The sequence below is a fragment of the Citrus clementina genome, unplaced genomic scaffold (genome assembly GCF_000493195.1).
Source record: "Citrus clementina cultivar Clemenules unplaced genomic scaffold, Citrus_clementina_v1.0 scaffold_9, whole genome shotgun sequence".
In the NCBI taxonomy this organism is placed as follows: domain Eukaryota; kingdom Viridiplantae; phylum Streptophyta; class Magnoliopsida; order Sapindales; family Rutaceae; genus Citrus; species Citrus x clementina.
This window is the reverse complement of record NW_006261964.1, coordinates 21,742,010-21,761,660: the sequence shown is the minus strand read 5'-3', so window position 1 is coordinate 21,761,660 and position 19,651 is coordinate 21,742,010. Positions and strand designations below refer to the sequence as shown.

General features: G+C 31.6%; 1 protein-coding gene across 4 annotated transcripts; it reads left to right on the top strand.

Moving 5' to 3' along the window:
• Nucleotides 1-1,163: 1,163 nt before the first annotated feature.
• Nucleotides 1,164-5,600, top strand: LOC18031785 (U4/U6.U5 tri-snRNP-associated protein 2). 4 transcript variants are annotated; one of them, XM_024189998.1, is made up of 11 exons: nucleotides 1,164-1,299; nucleotides 1,557-1,934; nucleotides 2,156-2,400; nucleotides 2,573-2,657; nucleotides 2,832-3,017; nucleotides 3,100-3,267; nucleotides 3,360-3,560; nucleotides 3,978-4,149; nucleotides 4,287-4,458; nucleotides 4,547-4,670; nucleotides 5,267-5,600. In XM_024189998.1, exons 2-10 carry the CDS (start codon nucleotides 1,593-1,595, stop codon nucleotides 4,638-4,640), a joined length of 1,665 nt encoding a protein of 554 aa, XP_024045766.1. In that variant the 5' UTR covers nucleotides 1,164-1,299; nucleotides 1,557-1,592; the 3' UTR covers nucleotides 4,641-4,670; nucleotides 5,267-5,600. The 4 variants fall into 4 exon arrangements, with proteins under 4 accessions (XP_024045766.1, XP_024045765.1, XP_024045764.1 ...); XM_024189997.1 differs by having other exon boundaries at nucleotides 5,042-5,600; XM_024189996.1 differs by lacking the exon at nucleotides 5,267-5,600 and having other exon boundaries at nucleotides 1,564-1,934; nucleotides 4,547-4,929.
• The last annotated feature ends 14,051 nt before the right edge of the window (nucleotides 5,601-19,651 follow it).

Here is a 19,651-nt window from a genome sequence, read left to right as displayed (position 1 = left end):
GATTATAGGCTTTGGATTGTGGTTAAGTATAAATTATATTAAAATCTTTATATTAATTAATATTTATATTATTTGTATAATTATTTTGATATTTGTTATTACACCAATATTTAATAGTTTGTAATTTAAATTTTATTATTTATTCATTAATAATTCTAGAAAAATAAAATAAAAATAGTTCTACCTGATCTTACTTAAGCATGCATATTATGTCAGTAAAGACTTGGTGTGAGGCCTTGGAGCTTGCACTAGAAGAGCAAATGGGGATGTGATGTGGATGAGGATTCCACCTCATCCTCATCCCTTCCCCGAGTAAAAAATTATACTCATTCTTGTATAAAATCATCTTCATACCCTTTTTGAATAGGAAAAAATCTCCTAGAACCCTCTTTTTCATGGGGATTTTTATCATCCATAACATAATGAGATTGTAATAGATAAGTTTTATAATTTAGTAAGTTATAACAAAATTATTAAACAATTAGGGGTCAAATATAAAATTCACAAAGAATAAATAAATTCTTAATTTTTTAATTATTTTTTTAATTTCTACTCGTAGAAAAGTCTCATCAGCGAGAGGTCCAGAGTTTGTTGTCCACTTATAAGAGGAGAGCAAATTAAGATCTTATTTGATATTGAAGTTGAACGGTTATCGTTTAAAAGTATTAGCATTAAAGTATTTAGTAAGTATTAGTAAATGTGGCTAGAAGCTAAGACAATTTAATTTCACACTTGTATGCTGAAAAATCTACAATATATTTATCATTTTGTTGAAATTATTATTTAAATATCATATTCACTATGTACTATCGACTTTTATTTCATATTTATTATTCTTTTAGTCACAAAAAAATTATGATTTAAAAAGGCATAACACCTCAACACCAAATAAGGCCTAAGTTGCCATTATGTTGCAGCCAAAAAAAAAAGAAAAAAGAAAAAGGAATAATATGAATTTATTAATCAAAAAACAATCGGATGGGTTTTACGCAGGATTTTTCCTTGTGAATGGGCCATTAAGCCCAAGTTAAAAAATCCAAGAGCAGGCCTTTTGTCCAAGACATTCAACTCCAGGAGGCCCATTCTGATTGGAGGAATCTAAAACACCGTCATTACTTTTAAATAAATAAATAAATAAAATCGTCATTACAATTTCAATTTCTTTTCCGGTTTTCAGTTGAAATTTTTAGCAAGCACTAGCTCTTTTCGCGAACTCGTCGATTACCTTCAGAGGCTCACGACTTCGATTTGCCGGCCGTCGTTGTCGTCCTTCAGCCGCAGTCGGTCTCGCCGTCCTAGGTCAGTTTCTCTCTCTCCCACTCTCTCTCTCCCCCTCTATAAAACTATAGGGTTTATGTGATTTTGTTTCTTCTACGAATCAGAATCTACCAATTTATACTTTAAACTACGGTAACTTTTAGTATTTTGAGGTAAATTTATGAACTGGAGTTATTAATTTTTTTTTGGAAGCCTATATTTTCCTTCGTAGGAGTATTCTACTGTGTTTGTTAGCTATTTGTTGTAAAATGGGTGATGAATTGGTAATCTATTTGTAGGAAACAGTAAAATTGGAGAAAAAAAGGGTAAACGAGATGACAAAGAAGAGGAAAAATAATGGTAGTGCTGATGAAGACAGGCACGTGAAGAGTGTGAAAGTGGTGGAGCAGTCGTCTCCGTCACCTCCTCGTTTGGGTTTTGAGAACCCTCTTTTGCCGTTAGCTAATACATATGATGATGACGATGAGGAGGAGGAATATGGTGGCCGAGGAGATAGTGGAGCAAAAGTTGGACAAAATGGTCGTACGGGTGAAGATGATGATGAAGATAAGGATGAGGATGAGGATGACTTGGCTAATGGATATGGTCAAGGGCAGCGAAGCAGACTTGTTGAAGTGCGGAGGGATTGCCCTTATCTTGATACTGTTAATCGCCAGGTACCTATATCATGTTGTGCACAGTGGATTAGTTTTTAGTGTAGATTTGTTCTAGGTTATGTTGCTTTTATTTACGGAAAGAAGATTTCTATGTGCTGTGAAGGTGAATGTTTTCGTCTTTCATATGTTTGACCATGCATACATCAACTTGTCAACTAGGTGAGTGATGTTGGATTGCTTATTTCTGAAAGAATTTTTGATATCTTGTTAATTTCTTGCAGGTTTTGGATTTTGATTTTGAGAAGTTCTGCTCTGTTTCTCTTTCAAACTTAAATGTGTATGCGTGTTTGGTTTGTGGTAAGTATTACCAAGGAAGAGGGCAGAAATCTCATGCATATACTCATAGCTTGGAAGCAGGACACCATGTTTACATCAATCTTCGAACAGAGAAAGTTTATTGCCTTCCTGATGGTTACGAAATTAATGACCCTTCACTGGATGATATTCGGCATGTTCTAAATCCAAGGTATTGTCTTTGTCTGCACCTCCTCTCTGCATGTGTGTTTATGTGCATGAAAAATGTTTGTACTTTTACATGGATCTACATCATTGTGCTTTGGATTAGCATAGTTTCTTGGAGATTACTTAAATATATTTCAATATCCAGTTTCAAGCATACTTAAATAATATGTATGCAGGTTTACCAAGGAGCAAGTAGATCAGCTTGACAAAAATAAGCTATGGTCTAGGGCTTTGGATGGTTCGGACTATCTTCCTGGAATGGTATGTTTATTTGTTTTTTCTTATTATAGATTGATACTGCTGCAATAAATCAATTTCATCATACTCAGATTTCAATAAGATATCAATTCATCACTCTTTGATAGGCAATAAGATACTAATAGTGGTCATTATCTGATCTGGTGCTAATCATAATCTACTCTGGCAAATCTTCAGGTGGGTCTGAATAACATCAAGGAGACTGATTTTGTGAATGTCACAATTCAATCTCTAATGAGAGTTACTCCATTAAGGAACTTCTTCCTTATCCCTGAAAATTACCAGCACTGCAAATCTCCACTTGTTCATCGTTTTGGAGAACTTACTAGGAAGATTTGGCATGCTCGAAATTTTAAAGGACAGGTATAATTATAGTTAGGTATAATTATAGTTTGAGGTTATGGTTTCTGAAAGTATAGTCTTCATGAATTTCTTCCATCTATAGGTCAGCCCACATGAATTTCTACAAGCAGTTATGAAAGCCAGTAAGAAACGGTTTCGAATAGGTGTACAGTCCAACCCTGTTGAATTCATGTCATGGCTTCTTAACACACTGCATTCAGATCTTAGAAATACAAAGAAAAATACTAGCATCATATATGAGTGCTTTCAGGTTTGTTTTACTCTACCCCAGTTTGTTGTCCTTGCTTTTTGTTCATCATTTAATTAAGTTGTGCTTGTCTAAAACATAGGTTTGTTTGATAGGGGGAGCTGGAAGTTGTGAAGGAGATTCCTAAAAATACCATCTGTGGTAATGACCAGAATACTGAAAAAGGTTCAGATGGGGGAGATGATCATGATAACATTACTACAGAAACTTCTAGGATGCCGTTCTTGATGCTTGGTCTGGATTTGCCCCCGCCACCTCTTTTCAAAGATGTGATGGAGAAAAATATTATACCCCAGGTATTGGATACACTTAAGTTTTTGATATTAGAATTAACAGAAAGCTTTTGTTTCTTTATTTATAGATTGTGCCTTCGAATTTCGCTAGATAAAATATATTTTTATCGTCATAATATAAACTTATATGGAGAGTTGTATGAAAATGATCTATAGATGGACATAGGTTATAAGCTGTTGTATTAGACTGACAAAATGGAAAAAATATATCTTGAGCTTGGAGTTTATGTGCTGTAATATGTGTAGCAGTGGTAGGCGGACAGACAAAATGGAAAAAATTTAAATCTTGAACTTGGAGTTTTATGTGCTGTAATATCTGTAGCAATGGTAGGAATTATGAAGGATAAGCTACAAGTGGAAATGAACTGTCTCTAATGTCGTAATAATGTTTCTTTGGTCTAAATCCTGGTTTCTTTATAGGTTCCATTATTTAACATATTGAAGAAGTTTGATGGGGAAACAGTTACAGAGGTTGTCCGGCCACATGTGGCAAGGATGAGATACCGCGTCACAAGATTACCAAAATACATGATCCTTCACATGCGACGCTTTACAAAGAATAACTTCTTTGTGGAGAAGAACCCAACATTGGGTAAGTTCTTCATTTCTTGGAGCCCCGGTTTTTGTACATATGATGAATCAAAGGATTGAAATCCGTATACATTGGTTGTAACTTTGCCTTGATTTAATGCTTTGCTGTTAACTGATGGTCCTGATGTTCTTTTCCAGTCAACTTTCCGGTGAAAAATTTGGAATTGAAGGACTACATACCTTTGCCAACACCAAAAGAGAATGAGAAACTGCGTTCCAAGTATGATCTAATTGCAAACATCGTTCATGATGGTAAACCTGAGGGAGGATTCTACAGGGTTTTTGTGCAGCGGAAGTCAGAAGAACTATGGTAATACTTTTTTTCTAGAGATTTCTGTAGACTTGAATCAAAATGCATTGATAACGTGAACTGGGATGTTCGCAATCCATGTTTTCAGGTATGAGATGCAGGATTTGCATGTTTCAGAAACTCTTCCTCAAATGGTCGCTCTTTCGGAGACTTATATGCAGATTTACGAGCAGCAGCAATAGTGTAGAGGATTTCAAGTTGCAATGTGTAAGGTGTGTTCAGTTTTGCTTAGTTGACGAAGAGATCGGGAAAAAGTAATGATCCTTTGAGGTAGCACATATCCCCCATTGTGGAGGAGTTTTCCTCACTAAGTTTAGAAATTGACGTTTTTGGTTTTTTGCTGTTAGTTTTGATTTGACCTGGAACAGACTTAGAATAGTCCATCTTTTGGAGCGCTATAGGTTTTTCTTTTTAAGAAACACTTTTGACATGTAAGACATGTTTCTAAATTATTTGATTTTTATTTTTAGATTTTCATTTCTGAACACACTATTTAGATGGATTGTTGAATTCAAAAAACTCAGAAAATTTATCTTCATTATAAAAAAACAGTGATGATGAGAGAATTGATTTATTCATACAGCTTGATCGCAGAATTAATGTACATGCTAGCTGTACTGGTAAATCTTGGAACCTTATCCCAGTGGCGAGGACGATGAGAGAAAGTTTTTGACCAAGCTTTGATAGCATTCTTTTCCCATAACCCCTCCACAACACACTTAGAGGGGGCTCTATACCAAAATCTGACAAACTAGAGACTAATATTTTATTAGGACCATTTGTTTAAGCTGCTTATGCAATGCTGTAGGAAACTCTGATCCTGTGGTACAGTAAGTTCATTGAAAAATGGTGATGGCGCGGCTGCTGTGGAATCATCATCTCCCTGTAGAGCAAAGGCCCCTGCTGGTGAAATCGTCATGATGCCCAGGACCATACACAAGTAACTGTTTACTAGAGTGTCAATCATGTTGCTTGCTGTTGTTGATCGCTTAAGACAATGTTTCTCACGAGATAGCACGCATTTAATATTGTTTTCACAAGTCGATAGAAATATTTTGTGGATATTATGAGCTTTTGTTAATTTGCATTGCGTTTGCAGTTTGTATATTACATTAATTAGCAAAGAGTTGAGTGATTTTCAAGCGGCGGGTTAAAAAATTGATTCGAGTTTTGCCTCACGCTTTGCCAGCATCTCTACCTCTGGAAGGAAAAAAAAAAAAAAAAAAGGAAGCAAGTAAACATCCTTCGTCCGTTTATAGTTTCATGTGTCTTTGGCAATTTTTTAAGTCACGTATGAATTATTTTTATATGTAGTCAAAATTAATTTTTTCCTCATTATTTTCTATTTTATTAACAATTTATATTTGTTCAGGTAATGTTGGATCCTATGGTATTTTGCTTATACCAAAGATAGGTGAATGCTAAGGATTCAAATAATAAAACTATTTTTATAATTATACATTGATTTGAATGTCAATTGTCTAAGGCAATACTTATATTAACACATCATATATAATTAGTTTCAACCTTCGCCCTCTCCAGAATAATAATGACATATCTAGCTATGCATAAGTTAAAAAGGGGACTTATCATCAGGAGACAATATTGCACTCCAGAAGCCCTATTGAATCCTCTAAAAATAAACACCACAAGAGGATGGTCCTCTTTAACCAAGCTATTTGTATTCCCAAGAAAAACATTAGTGAATGCCAAAACCATGATTAATTTTAATTTCTAAGTGTGCAAAGCAAAGCTAGGTGAAGATTGAGACCATTAAGCTATAGCTATCCGAATAAATTTTCACGCAATAAGTGACTTGCATAACGTGAATAGGGGATGCTGGAATATTACTAAAATTTTATGGGCTCAAGCCCAAAGTCAACAGTGGCTTTAATTAAAAGAGTAATAATAATAGATATTCTAAAATTTAGTTCAAATAATCATTTTTTTTAATTTTTAAAAGAATTAATTGAATTATCTCACCAACTAGTGAATGAATGTCATATTATTTAGAAAAAATTTTGAGATGTATAAAACTACTTTTACTTAAATAGTTAATGTATAAAACAAATTTTGATTTTTAATGTGTTTAATTGGTTGTACAACATTCAATATTTATGTCTTTTAATTACTACAAAAATAGAGATAAGGACTCAATATTATCTGTCAACCGATACCCTGATTTTTATTTTTTTACCTTGTTTATTAATTATCGATATGTATTTTTACAATTTTGGCAGCAGCATAAGAACAATAATGAGAGAGTGAAGAGTCAGTAATAGTAGTCAAGTAATGTTCTCTCGAAGGCAATTTTCAAAACGGCGCTAGATTTGTCATTCCGTAAATCATCTTTCCTGAAAAGGAAAATGATTTTTTAACAAATGCAGGACGGTGACAAAGAAATTTGTGGTTTCGTTCAATTTCTTTTCTTTTTCTTTTCTTTTTCAAATTTGTAAAATTTCATAATGAATGAAACGATAAATTTCTTTATATCCATTAAGTCCAGCCTTTGTTCAGATATCTTAATATGCTGAGAAAAGCATCTATCTTATATATCATTTCTTCATAATGTGAACATAAATCAACAGTGGCACTTACTGCAGTTTATTCATATTTATGAAGAGAAGGCATTGGAAGAGCAACAACTATCAAGTCTAGCATTCAAAAATAAGCTTTTATTAAATTGACGGGGTTATAATTTTGCTTTTAAGAACAATGTGAAAAATATAGATATTCACATAATTCAATCCTGGAGTATCATGTCGAAATAGTTTTAAAACTTTAAGCCTGTATAATCTTATATTTCCGATCAAACACATGTTTAAGGGAGAAAATAAATTTGGAATCTTCACCTTGGTTAGCCATGGCTGAGCTTGATGTGAAGCTTGTGCTAGCAGCTGCTGCCTTGAGCTAGCTCCTTATTTTGAACAATCTGCTCAAACATGCACAAGCTAAAAGGGAGAGACAAGGGTAGAGCTACACTTTTGGCCAAGTGTGAATTGCGTGAACAGTAAACTCCTGATGGGTCAGATATACTTAAATGCTATAGTTGGGTGTAGGGAGCCTTATATGTTAGTACAAAATTGCTCATCTTATTATAGCTATAATAACACAATTCAATGTTATATTTCTTTATAATATACTAGTATATAGGGTGTAATAAAACTGACTCATTAACATAATTTTTTATCACTTAATAAATGAGTCTATTAAAATTACTTTGTAATATTTGACATTAGTCATGTATTAATCCAATGAAATATAAGTAATTAGAATAGTTTATGCTAGTCTACAATATATGAGAAATAAACATAACATATCAATCTCATTTTTGCTCATGATTTGCCATCGATTTTGTTTCCAATGAATTCAATCACTTTTTTTATGGTATAATCTCGTTTAGTTGCTATATTTTGAAATTAGTGCATATTTAGTCTTTATATTTTGAAAAGTACGTCACAATACTTGCAATGTGACCTCTGTTACCATTAAATCTAGATTCTTAAAGGTAAAATTATAGTTTGTACTAATAAAATCTAAAATAAAAAAATTATTACTATTACCTAGATTCCTAAGAGTAAAAACGTATGTGAACTATGATATAATTTTTTAAAAAAATCCCTCTAATAATTTACTTTTAGTTTTTCTTTTTGGTGACAAACCATAATTTTTCTGTTACCATCAAGTGTGTTATTAAATAAAGAAATCTTTAAGAGGATAATTTACAATTGCTGCTGTCTTTATTGAACCTTTCGGTCAATAACAACTTTGTAGCTAAGAAAGATAAAATTCTGAAATTTACAGTTTGCAAACATCTAATGCACATTTAAGTACGTTTCCATTCAAAAAAAAAAAAAAAAAGGACGTTTCTATGAGTATTCTGGTAAATTTTAGAGATGATCAGGGAGTCTGCTGCAGCTTTGCCCTCTCTCCAACTTAAAAAAAAAAAAAAAGGCTCCTGCAGCTTTCCCGATTTATTTGCTCAGTAATAATTAGGATCTTATTCATGTGTCATTCATCTATTAGATAGTGAATTTTATAACCGATAAAATTAATATTTTATCATCTATTAAATGAAGAGAAAATGACACAGAGACCCACAACGTTTGAATAAGGGACATAAAACCCTCTAATATTTCAAAAAAGACACTCAGACCCTCATTTGTTAACAGAAATTATAATTTTAAAGTACAATTACCATTATACCCTTATAGCATATTAAAAAATAATTGTTCATTGTCCAATTTATTCCTATATTATTAATAAAATTACGAATATAACTTCATTATCCAATTTTTTCATTTAATTTTTGTCAAATTTTCTCTTCAAACTAAATAAATTTAATCCATTGCTCAAGAATAAAAATAAATTAAATTGATTATTAATATAATAAAAATAACAATTCTCCACATATATATATATATATATCCCACAAAAAGAATTCTGATAACTATATGTACGTTTACAATTATTAATTTATTTTTAACAAATTGTTTTCTCTTTCTTTTGTTAGAAACAAGGCAGTCTTCTTTTTTTTTTTTTTGGGTGTTTTATAGACTTAATTTTATTCAAATTTATACTATCTTTTTTTGATACGAAAACAACTTTTATACTATAAAAATTTTTATAAACTTTTTATATGTTACAGCCTATGCAAGTATTGAAAAAATTATGTAATTAATTTTGAAATGTCTGAATTTGATCCCGCCGAGCTCCGTCCCTGAACACCGTTATAGTTTCTTTGTAAAATCAGATGAAAACAAAATTAGATCAAATGTGGGTGCCTTGCCCTTATATGTGGCTAACTTTCATTGGTCACAAATCACTATATGGGCAATAATCACTTGATTTGTACAATTGTTTAACACAAGGAAAATGTAAGAATAAAAACGTTATTCTCATGGCTTATTTCTGTTAGCCCCTTTATCATTTAGTTCTTCATATTTCCTACATTATCAACAGTTATAATAACAATCAAATTTGTCTTGCTCAACTCCATTTTTTTACATATTATTCAATGAGTAATATTAAATTATTTTTGTATAAAGAGATGTGATATTATATCATTGGTTAATTGAAATGGAAAACAATAAAGATAAATCATGTGGGTCATATATTGTTTTCATTCAACCAACCATGATATGCCATATTAGTTTATATAAAAATTATTTGTACAAGAGTTACTAGGCGCACATCACTCTTCTTTTATTGGTCAATCTTAATAGAGTATTGATTAAGATATTTTCTCTAATTAATTCTTAGACTTAGGCTTAGCAATGGGTGGGTCAAGCTCGGGCCATGCTAAGCCCTAACCCTACTCTATAATTAAAATGAAAGGCACTTGCCCTTAAAGAGCTCGATCCTTTAAATTAAGGCATTGTCAGTTACTGAGTCAGGGACGGGCTCAGGCTTTATTCAAGCCCTGCTATAATTTTTTCACTCTTAATTTTTTAGTTTTTTTAGATAGGACTCATATTTTTCATTTTTTGTTAATAATATTGTATTGTTATTGTTCCATTTTATGATGAATTTGTTTATAACTAGTGTAGTAAAATATTTTTTATTTAGCTTTAATAACGATATAAATATAACAATCTAACCAAATTAACAGAGTAACTAGATGAAAACAAGCAAATAAATCAAATAAAAAATAACTAAGTTAATATGAAATAGCCACAAATATACTTAGGTGCAATTGTGACCATGTGTATAGTGTGTATGTTTTAATAAGTTGTAAGTACTATTTTTTTATTTTAAAAGTTAACTTAAGAGCCAAGGGTCAAGTCAGGGCTCTCTAGTGATGCCATAACCTTAACTTAAATGTAATTAGGGCTTGACTCCTTTAATTCTAACCCACCCAAACTTTAAATTCGGGCTAAAACCCTAAAAATTAGAGTCGGATCAATCGGCCAAGGCTGCATCGGTTTTGTTTTTCTTTATCCCTACTTAGATTCAAATATAAACAAGAATTAAAAACTTTTGTATGTGTGTATATTTTGGTTAATTTAGTAGCTGCCGCCAAGCTTTTCACCAGTAATGGATGCAAAGACTCCTTTGCTTGGATAGTAACAGGTGGATCAGCGCTACTCCTAATTAATTAGGCTGATGACTTGGGGATTGCTTGGTGAAGGTCATTGAAGGCAGCCTCCATTTTTACCAGTAAGTCACAGATAAATTTAGTTTTTCTCTCTTTTTTTATTTAGTTTTTCTCTCTTTTTTTTAATGGTCCTTACCGAAATCAAAGCAAACTCAAAGTGAAATTTTGTAAATCAAGTATGAACTAAATACTAGAAGAGAATTGAACTGAACCAAATCAAATTAATTTAATTCAGTTGAGTTCGATTAAGGTCTATAGTTTAGTTTGATTTTGTATGACTCTAGTAATTTTACCCTATGTATTCAATTAAAAAACAATAACATAATAATAAAATACTATTGCCACAACAACAATCTTAAGTTCATAAATTTGCAAATAATAAAGAACATAATAAAGTCGAATAAGTTCATATAATAAAGTCCAACATGAAACAAACTTATGTAGTCTAGAAATCTACTACAAATGACAAATCCACAATAATAAATAAAATAGGAAAGTAACAACACAAAATCACATATAAAAGAGAATTCAAAGCTTCATTGTATATTGGCCATCGACATTCACAAATTCTTGATTCTTCAACATGTCTCTAACAATATTAGAACTCAACACCAAGTCATCAACATGCATCCACATTTACTGTACTTATATTATCTCTCAAAGTGAGCCAAATACCAACAATTAAACAAATTAAAATGAATTGCATACTACCACATTAATAATCACTTGTATTTACTAACATAAAATCTATTTTTAATTTTTAATTTTTCTCCTCGAAACTAAACCAAACAAAAACCACTTGGTTAACACAATTCATCTCTGTTTAATTCAGTGAGGATATAATAAGCCTCATCCGTAAGCAAGAAAATAGCATCAAATAGGGGAGTTCGTAGATCAGATTTTACGGATTGGATATCAATCCATATCCGATCCACAATTTTGCGAATTATAAATTTTTAATCCAATTCAATCCACGGATTGATGAAATTCAATTCAAATCAAATCCATATATCTATGGATTAGATGCGGATTGGACCTAATCCATATCCAATTCACCATTTTACCGATTGGTTTGCGGACCAAAAATTTTTAATTCTGTCCAATCCATGAACTAACTAAATAAAAAAATAATATAAAACTAATTTTACTACCGATCAAATTTAAATAAGATTAAATTAATTAATTATTTAAATAAATCCAGAAAATACATTTAAAGTTTCAAAATATAACACACTAAAATGAAAAAAATCACATTCGTTTAGATCAGTACATGGAAATTAACTATTTAAGAAGATATATTTGTTTATTTAGTTATTTTTTATTATTATTGGATAAGATGTAATATAGTGTTAATGTAATGATATTTTAACTTTTTTTTTTACTAGTAAGTATTAATGCCATATTTACAAGTTTTATTTTTGATTAAATAAATACTTTTTATTTTTTTACGGATTTGCAGATTTTTGTGAATTTATAGAAGTAGATCTATATCCAATCCACAGATTGTGAATTATCAATTTTTTAATCTAATCCAATCCACCAATCCACGGATTGGAGTTTTACACATCTGATTTCCACGGATCAGACGGATTGAGCGAATCGGATTGGATTCTAAACATCCCTAGAGAAATACTACCAAATAATCCTAATCCTCCTTCTAAACGTCGTGTTTTAATAGGAAACATTTTCTTCAGAAGAGTAAGGATTATATAACTATCCCGATACAAGTTCAACCATCATTTCCGGAATCAAGTCATTTAAACACTCAAAATTCTCTAGGTAATCTTCCTAATACTCCCACTCCAACTGTTATGCTTCTTGTTGATCATAATGTACCTATAACCATTCGAAAAGGTGTTTGAAACTACACTAAACATCATGTTGCAACTTTTTCTTGTGCTGTTGGTGTCAATGTGCAAGTTTACACAACAAGTAATTTAATGATAAGTATTCAAGATCGTTTCCACAAGGATTGATGTTATCAGACTTGCTATAGTAATCTTAACAGCTCAGTTTGTTTCAAATTAAAATGTGATAACTAATGACATTGATAAAATAACTAAAATGCAATAAATAAAATAAAGAAAACTCTCACAACAAACACAAGGATAAAACTACTGAGAATGGAGTAGTTGAGTGATTAAACTCTTGATTAGTATTAAAAAATTTTTAATTATCAAGCGATAATAATATTATTTTGTGCTTATGTTATAAAGTATATTTGTGTTTATGCAATATATTAGGAATTATTAATTATATTTTAAATATATCTAATTTTGTGTGTTTATTAGGTAAAATATTAATTTCACGTAATTCGAGACTCCAAACAGATAAACGGAGGTCAAATTTGGATTCAGGAGGTCCGAAAACCTTAAGATCAGTCAAGATCGGCTTAAAATTGGGCTTGTGTAAAAAGAGTTGACTTTTCCTGTTGACCGAGCACTGATTGGATGATGAAATGAGCTTATAATAGATATGAGTGCATGGGATGACTGGCAATTTTGACTAAAGCTCAACCGTTCATAATTCAATGGCCATAATTGTGCCACATGGTAATGGTTGGTGAAGCAAGTTGCAGGATCTAAATATTTATATTCGGGTCCACTCGATCCACCCATTAACCTGCCAAATCTCAACCATTCTTTGACCAAATCGAACGAGTCAAACGATGCCACGTGTGATGTTGACATTTGAAGTTTGACTAGCCGTTGGATCTTGATCTAATGGTTGTGAGGAGCACATGCATGAAACTTATGATGGACCGCAAAACACTGGATTATGAATTTATTTTTCTATAAATAGAGCCTCATTTTTATGTTTTTAATCATCTCTCTACAACTCTCTTCTTCTCAAATTCTCTCCATCTCCCTGTAATCTTGATTTTCAGGTGTGTTTCTAATATTTTGTATAATTAGTTTTATAAATAAAATTAGTTTTATTATCAATTTTAGTTGTTTTTATTACTTTTAATTATAAGTAATTTAATTTTAATATTTATTTTTATTTCAATTATGCTTAACTAAATAATATTAGTTAGAGGAAGGTGAAACTCTTAGGAAATAAATATGATTTAATCAAATTCTATTTTTAATTTTATAAATTAAATTATTTTCTATTTAATTTTATACATATTTTATGTTTTGAAATTTTTATTTATTGTAGACAAACAAATGAATTTGGCACAATAAATTCTTAATATCTTAAAATAAGGTATGGTAAAATGGTATTTTGACTTATTGTATACAAATTAAATTTTGGCACAATAAATACTTAATCCATCATAAAATTAAAGGGAAAATAATAATAATTTATATAATTAATCTTTTGAGTATTAAATCTAAAAAAAGGGCAAAAAGAATTTATTAAGTTTTATTTAGTACTAAGAGTGGATCCACAACCCTAACTAGTTCAATTTCATAGTTTCATTTAAATTAAGTTGTTTATATTCAAGTTTTAATTTCAATTTTTAGTTAAAATAAAATAAACAAATTAAATCTTTTCTTTGTGGATCGACCTCGGACTCACCGAATTATAATACAACAGGACACTCTTATACTTGGGAGTTAAAAATTAATTTTAAGTTGTGTCAACTCTCTTAATGGTTTTTTTAATGTTTCTTCTAATTTTAGACTCGATTGCTATAGCACTGGGCAGAATCCTATTGTATCCTCAGTTGTCGCATGTTCGATGTCTTATATCTTTATGCAACCTAACAGTGATAAATTATTATGCCAACATAAGATATAACATTATACGTTTAGGTTCTAATTACCCTACAAGGTGAATCTCTATATCTAGTTCATCACTAATTTTAGATTAAGCATGACCCTTTTAGAATAAAGTTTAACTCAACTCAGGAAACCCAATCTAAAATCAAGTATTGCTCTGATATGTTCCACTAAGATAGACCATTTTATGACTCTTTCTTAGCTTGTATCATTAAATGGGTGATCAGCCAAAATAACGAATATAAATAAATATTATTAAAACAAAATGCTATAAAAAATATGCAGAAACACATATATTCAATCAATAAACCATCAAGATTGTTTATCACTTAACCACAAATAAATTTAGTTCATAACCTGTAAAAGAAACATGAATAACAGAGTTTTAGCCACCAAATATATTCTCATGAATTAAGAATAAACAAGAAAACAAGAGAAGACTAAGAAGGACTTGATTCCCGATTGATTTTTGCAAATTCTCCTCTAATGCACCCCTTGATTTTTCTCTTGGATGATGTCTTCTCTCTTATTTCTTTTCGGTTTTTTTTTTGGTTGACGGCCTCCTCCCTTCCTTTGTGTGTGTGCTTCTTTAATAGTTAGAAATTAGGGCAACTACAAGTCTAGGGAGCGCATCTTCTAGATTTGGAAACTTTAGATTGCAATCTGCTGAGTATCTCACGCGAAATCTTTTCTGTCAATAATCCAAGATTTCTACAGTAAAAGCTACAACATCTCACTGTTCCAAACTTGTTTAAATGCTTCAGTAGCAATATTCTTTTTTTTTTTTGCAAGCCCATTGCAACAACATCCTTTTCTTGAAATTCAAGCTTCTAATTACTTATTATTACGAACATGCCTTAAGCACACAATTATTCGAAATTAAACAAAAATGGATGTTGATGCATACTATTATTAAAATGAAACAAAAACACATCACTTACTTTCTAAGTAACCTTGATTTAAGTCTAAAAGTGTCATGATAACTCTCTTTTCATAGAGTTATCACACCCCTAAACTTAAAATATTACTTGTGCTCAAGTAATGATAATAACATTAACACTCAACCACACATTAGTAACATAGCTCTGCCATCAAGCGTGTAAGGATTCGTCAACCCTCAGATCACACTCTTACTCATGCAAAATTGCCATAGCAGTGTAGTTCTAAACTTAGGCCTCATTTTGTTTAAGGTGAGTTTGTGCCACTTTGATCAAATTGTACAGATGCTGCAGTGATGCGTAGATGTTATGTATACTTCAGAGGTAGAACACAAGTATAATCATATCAGAGACAAGTTCAAAACTATGCTATAGCAAAATATTCTCTTTTTTTTTTCAGATAGATTTCTCTTCAATATATCATTGATTTTTTTTTTTCATGTGAATGTTTGTCACTTGTGGTGATGACACCTAATTACTTATGCAATGTACAAATCAGAGTTATTGCAGCAATGCTCACGACACAATCTTATCTATAGATATCTTTAACTTATGGCTGAACATGAGGCTCATGAACAGACCTAGCTACTCAATATCCTAGACAGATGACCTTCTCTCTAAATTTTTTATTTTTCAGATGCTACAGCAAAGCTCATAGCTCTTATTGCCTTTGGACTCAGGTCTGCATATAGGGTACATACTCAGCCTTGGTTACTTAGCAATTTAAGCCACTGGAGCTAAATTTATAAGAGCACAATTCAACAAAAAATTTTCCCCCAAACTTGAAATTTTGCTACTTGTTTTTATTTTCTAGCTTCTGCTACAATATTCTCACAAAACTCAGTCAAAGTCTAAGTGTTGAGACAAAATTTCAACACTCATCCATGAATTATCTCTACTTGACAATCTAAAAAATAAATAAGCTCACTTTATCTTCATTCAAGTTCTGCATCAATGTTCTCTGAATCTTCCTCGGAGTCTTCATCATCCAAAACTTTTTGTTTACCCTTGCTGGAGAGGACTAGGACTGGAGGCTCAGCATCTTACTCCTCCTTTGATTCATCTTCATCATTTTGGATGATATGTTTTTGCCTTCATTTGGGGGGCACCATTTGAGATACCTCATCTTTCTCCTCCTCTAGTTCTTCTTCTTCTTCTTCTTCTTCTCCAGGTGTGCTGTTTATTTCATATTCAACATCTTCTTATTCGTTTTGGAGGCACCATTGGTTGCAAATCGATCCTATTTATTACTCTACCTTCCTCATTTGCCCATGAACTCCCGTCCATAGTAAAGGTTTTTAGCACACTAGTCTATTTCTTAGAGGTCATGCCTCCAATCATCTTTTAGTACTCACAACCAACATTAGAAGGTAAATTGTAAAAAAGAATTGATTACACTTGGGTCTAAGGGGACTTGAGTGTTCCTTACCCAAGTTGTTCATTGGTCTTGTCCTAACACGTTGGCATAAAATTCCTTGACAATCGGCAATACAGGATCCCTTGAATGCCTGCAAAATTCCAACCAGCCCCTTTTTGCTGCAGCAGTGTGGATAGTGTAAATTATTCCAGAAAGTTGTGTCGGGAATTGGAAACCCTTCTCTTCTAAAATCTTTCGCAGTTCGATAAATTCTTCAAAGTTTTCTTTGGCTTTGTAGCCTTGGAAGCGTGATAGAATCTTTAGACAGCTTTCCTTCTTCTTGTATCTCGGCATTGCTGGATAATGAAGGCTTAAGCTGTCAAAGGAATCATGAATTCTGAGGACTATTGCTGAGAGAGGGGAAAATGTCAAGTTAAATTCCAATCGGTACAATTAAACCCTAATATATAAGTGACGGTAAAAATAGAAATAAAAGAAAAATTAATTTAAGGAGATAAGATTGGAAAGAAAATTTTGAATTTAAAACATATCCAATTTAGATAAGGAAATGATATCGAGTCCGGAATCTAGGGATTATGTAATCCTTTCTTATCATTATCTTGATTTGCTAAGCCAGCTATCAAAAATTTATTCCCACTTCGGTAAAATTTTTTTTTTCCATAATTGTGATACTGTAACGGTAAGAATTGTTGCTGCAGCAAATAATCTTGTGCTACAACAATCTGCTGTAAAGTTTCTCATTTGATTAAAAGCATTGTCCACTGTCATGCGAGATGTAATGATGTAGCAACTTGTGTTAGTTTCTTAGCCCAATTTTTTTTTATAACTAGACTGCAATAAAACATGAAAAGAAAGTAATTAATCAAAATAAAATAACCATAAAGAAAAACATGCAAAATTAAATTTAAAGAAAAGAAAATTGAATAACCACCCTAAATATTGGTTGCCTCCCAATTAGTGTTTTATTTTAGGTCCTTTGGCCTGATCTTCCCTAAATTCTTAAACTAGATCGGAGAAGCCTACATCTTCCCTTGAGTCAAGTGAGACATCATCAATGTAATGTTTGATTCGTTGACCATTTACCATAAATTCTTGACCAGTTTTCTCATCCTTGAGATCTATAACAGCATGAGAATAAATTTTGATAAGTCTAAAATGCCCTGACCACTAGATTTTAACTTTCCTAGAAAAAGCTTTAATCTTGAATTGTAGAGCAAAACTTGTTGGCCCAGAATGAAATTTCTTTGCTGAATGTGTTTGTCGTGCCATTGTTTAGTTTTCTCCTTGTAAATCCTTGCATTTTCATAGGAGAACAACCTTAACTCGTTAATCTCACAAAGTTTGAATTTTTGATGCTCTGCTGCAGCATGCATGTCCCTGTTTAATTGCGAGCCTACAAAGAAAAATAAAAGAAAATACCGAAATTAGAACAAATCAACTAGGAGATTGGCATGATTCTATGAATATTCTAGTTGTACAAATCTGTATACTTTTAGCAAGTTGACTTTTTATAATTAGCAGTAATATTAGCTTTCCTTTTTAGTTTCTTTCTATATATTTTAATATAGGGTATAAACTTTATTTTGAATATAAATGTGAAACATTTAACTTTGTTTCCTTTCAACGTTCTTTAAGAAGCATCAAATCGAAGAACAACTCCTCAAGATGGATGTCAATCTAAAGAAAAAAAGAAAAAAAGCTCCAAGAATAATAGAAGACGATATGTTTGATATATAGGCAAAGGACTAGGTAGAGGTCATGGTCATAGAGAGGCTGGAATTTCAATAAACAACTCCAATTACAGAAAAGAGAAAGCTCAACTAGAGTACAAGGCAAAGGCAATCCAAGATCGAGGTACGATAAATCTCAACTACAATGCTATAATTGTCAAATATTTGGGTATTATGCTTCAGAATGTAGAGCTCCAAGTACCAAAATTAATAAGAGGGTGAATTATGTTGAAGAGAAGCAATTGTGAAGATTGTACACTTTTACTTGCACACAATGACACAAGTAGAGGTCAGGAAAATACAACGTATCTTAACAAAGAAGCTAGTAATCAATGAGCAGAAACAGAAGCATGTTCATGGAACTAAATAAATCTATGAATAACAATATCGCTTTTGGAGATGAGTCAAGATGAGTCAAAAGTACCAGTAAAGGGTAAAAGTAACATTCTTTTTCGTGAAAAATATAGTAGCCACCATTTTATTTTAAATGTTTATTATGTGCCTAGTATGAAAATTAACATCCTCAGTTTATGTCAACTCTTGGAAAAAAGATTATGATATTCACTTAAAAGATTATAGTCTTTTTCTGAAAGATAATAGAGGGAACCTAATTACGAAGGTGAAAATATGAAAGAATAGAATGTTTATTTTAAATATTCAAAATGATATTGCAAAATGTCCCAAGGCTAGTCACAAAAATCCAAATTGGATTTGGCATCATCGATATAGGCATCTCAGCTTTGGTGGACTAAAGCTACTATAAAAAAAGAACATGGTTAAAGGTCTACCTTATTCTTCTGTTGTTTTCTTGTTTACTTTTTAGTCACGAAGATGTGTTTGATTGCTGAAACTTTGTTTTTTACTTTTCTTTTGCAAATAATGAACTAAATTTATTTGTGGTTGAATGATAAACAATCTTGATGGTTTATTGACTGAAAATATGTGTTGTTGTATGTTTGTTGTAGCATTTTGTTTTGATAGTATTTATTTTTATTCATTATTTCGGCTGATCTCCCATTTAATGATACTAGCTAAGGAAGAGCCACAAAAGGGCCTATCGTAGTGGAACATATAAGAGTAATACTTGGTTTTAGATTGGGTTTCCTAGATTGAGTTTTACTTGATCCCAAAAGGGTCATGCTTAATCTAAAATTAGTGATGAACTAGATATAAGATTCACCTTATAGGGTATGTTATATCATATGTTGGCATAACAACTGATCACTGTTAGGTTGCATATAGATATAAGATATCCAACATGCGACAGCTGAGAATACATAAAGATTTTGCCAAGTGCTGTAGCAGATGTTGTAGCAACCGAG

What these genes read in the sequence shown, in the direction of transcription:
- LOC18031785 (XM_024189998.1), top strand. Translation starts at nt 1,593, where the DNA reads ATGACAAAGAAGAGGAAAAATAATGGTAGTGCTGATGAAGACAGGCAC. An exon ending in CGGCATGTTCTAAATCCAAG is followed by an intron (nt 2,401 to 2,572) that starts GTATTGTCTTTG and finishes ATATGTATGCAG; the next exon opens with GTTTACCAAGGAGCAAGTAG. An exon ending in CGGACTATCTTCCTGGAATG is followed by an intron (nt 2,658 to 2,831) that starts GTATGTTTATTT and finishes GCAAATCTTCAG; the next exon opens with GTGGGTCTGAATAACATCAA.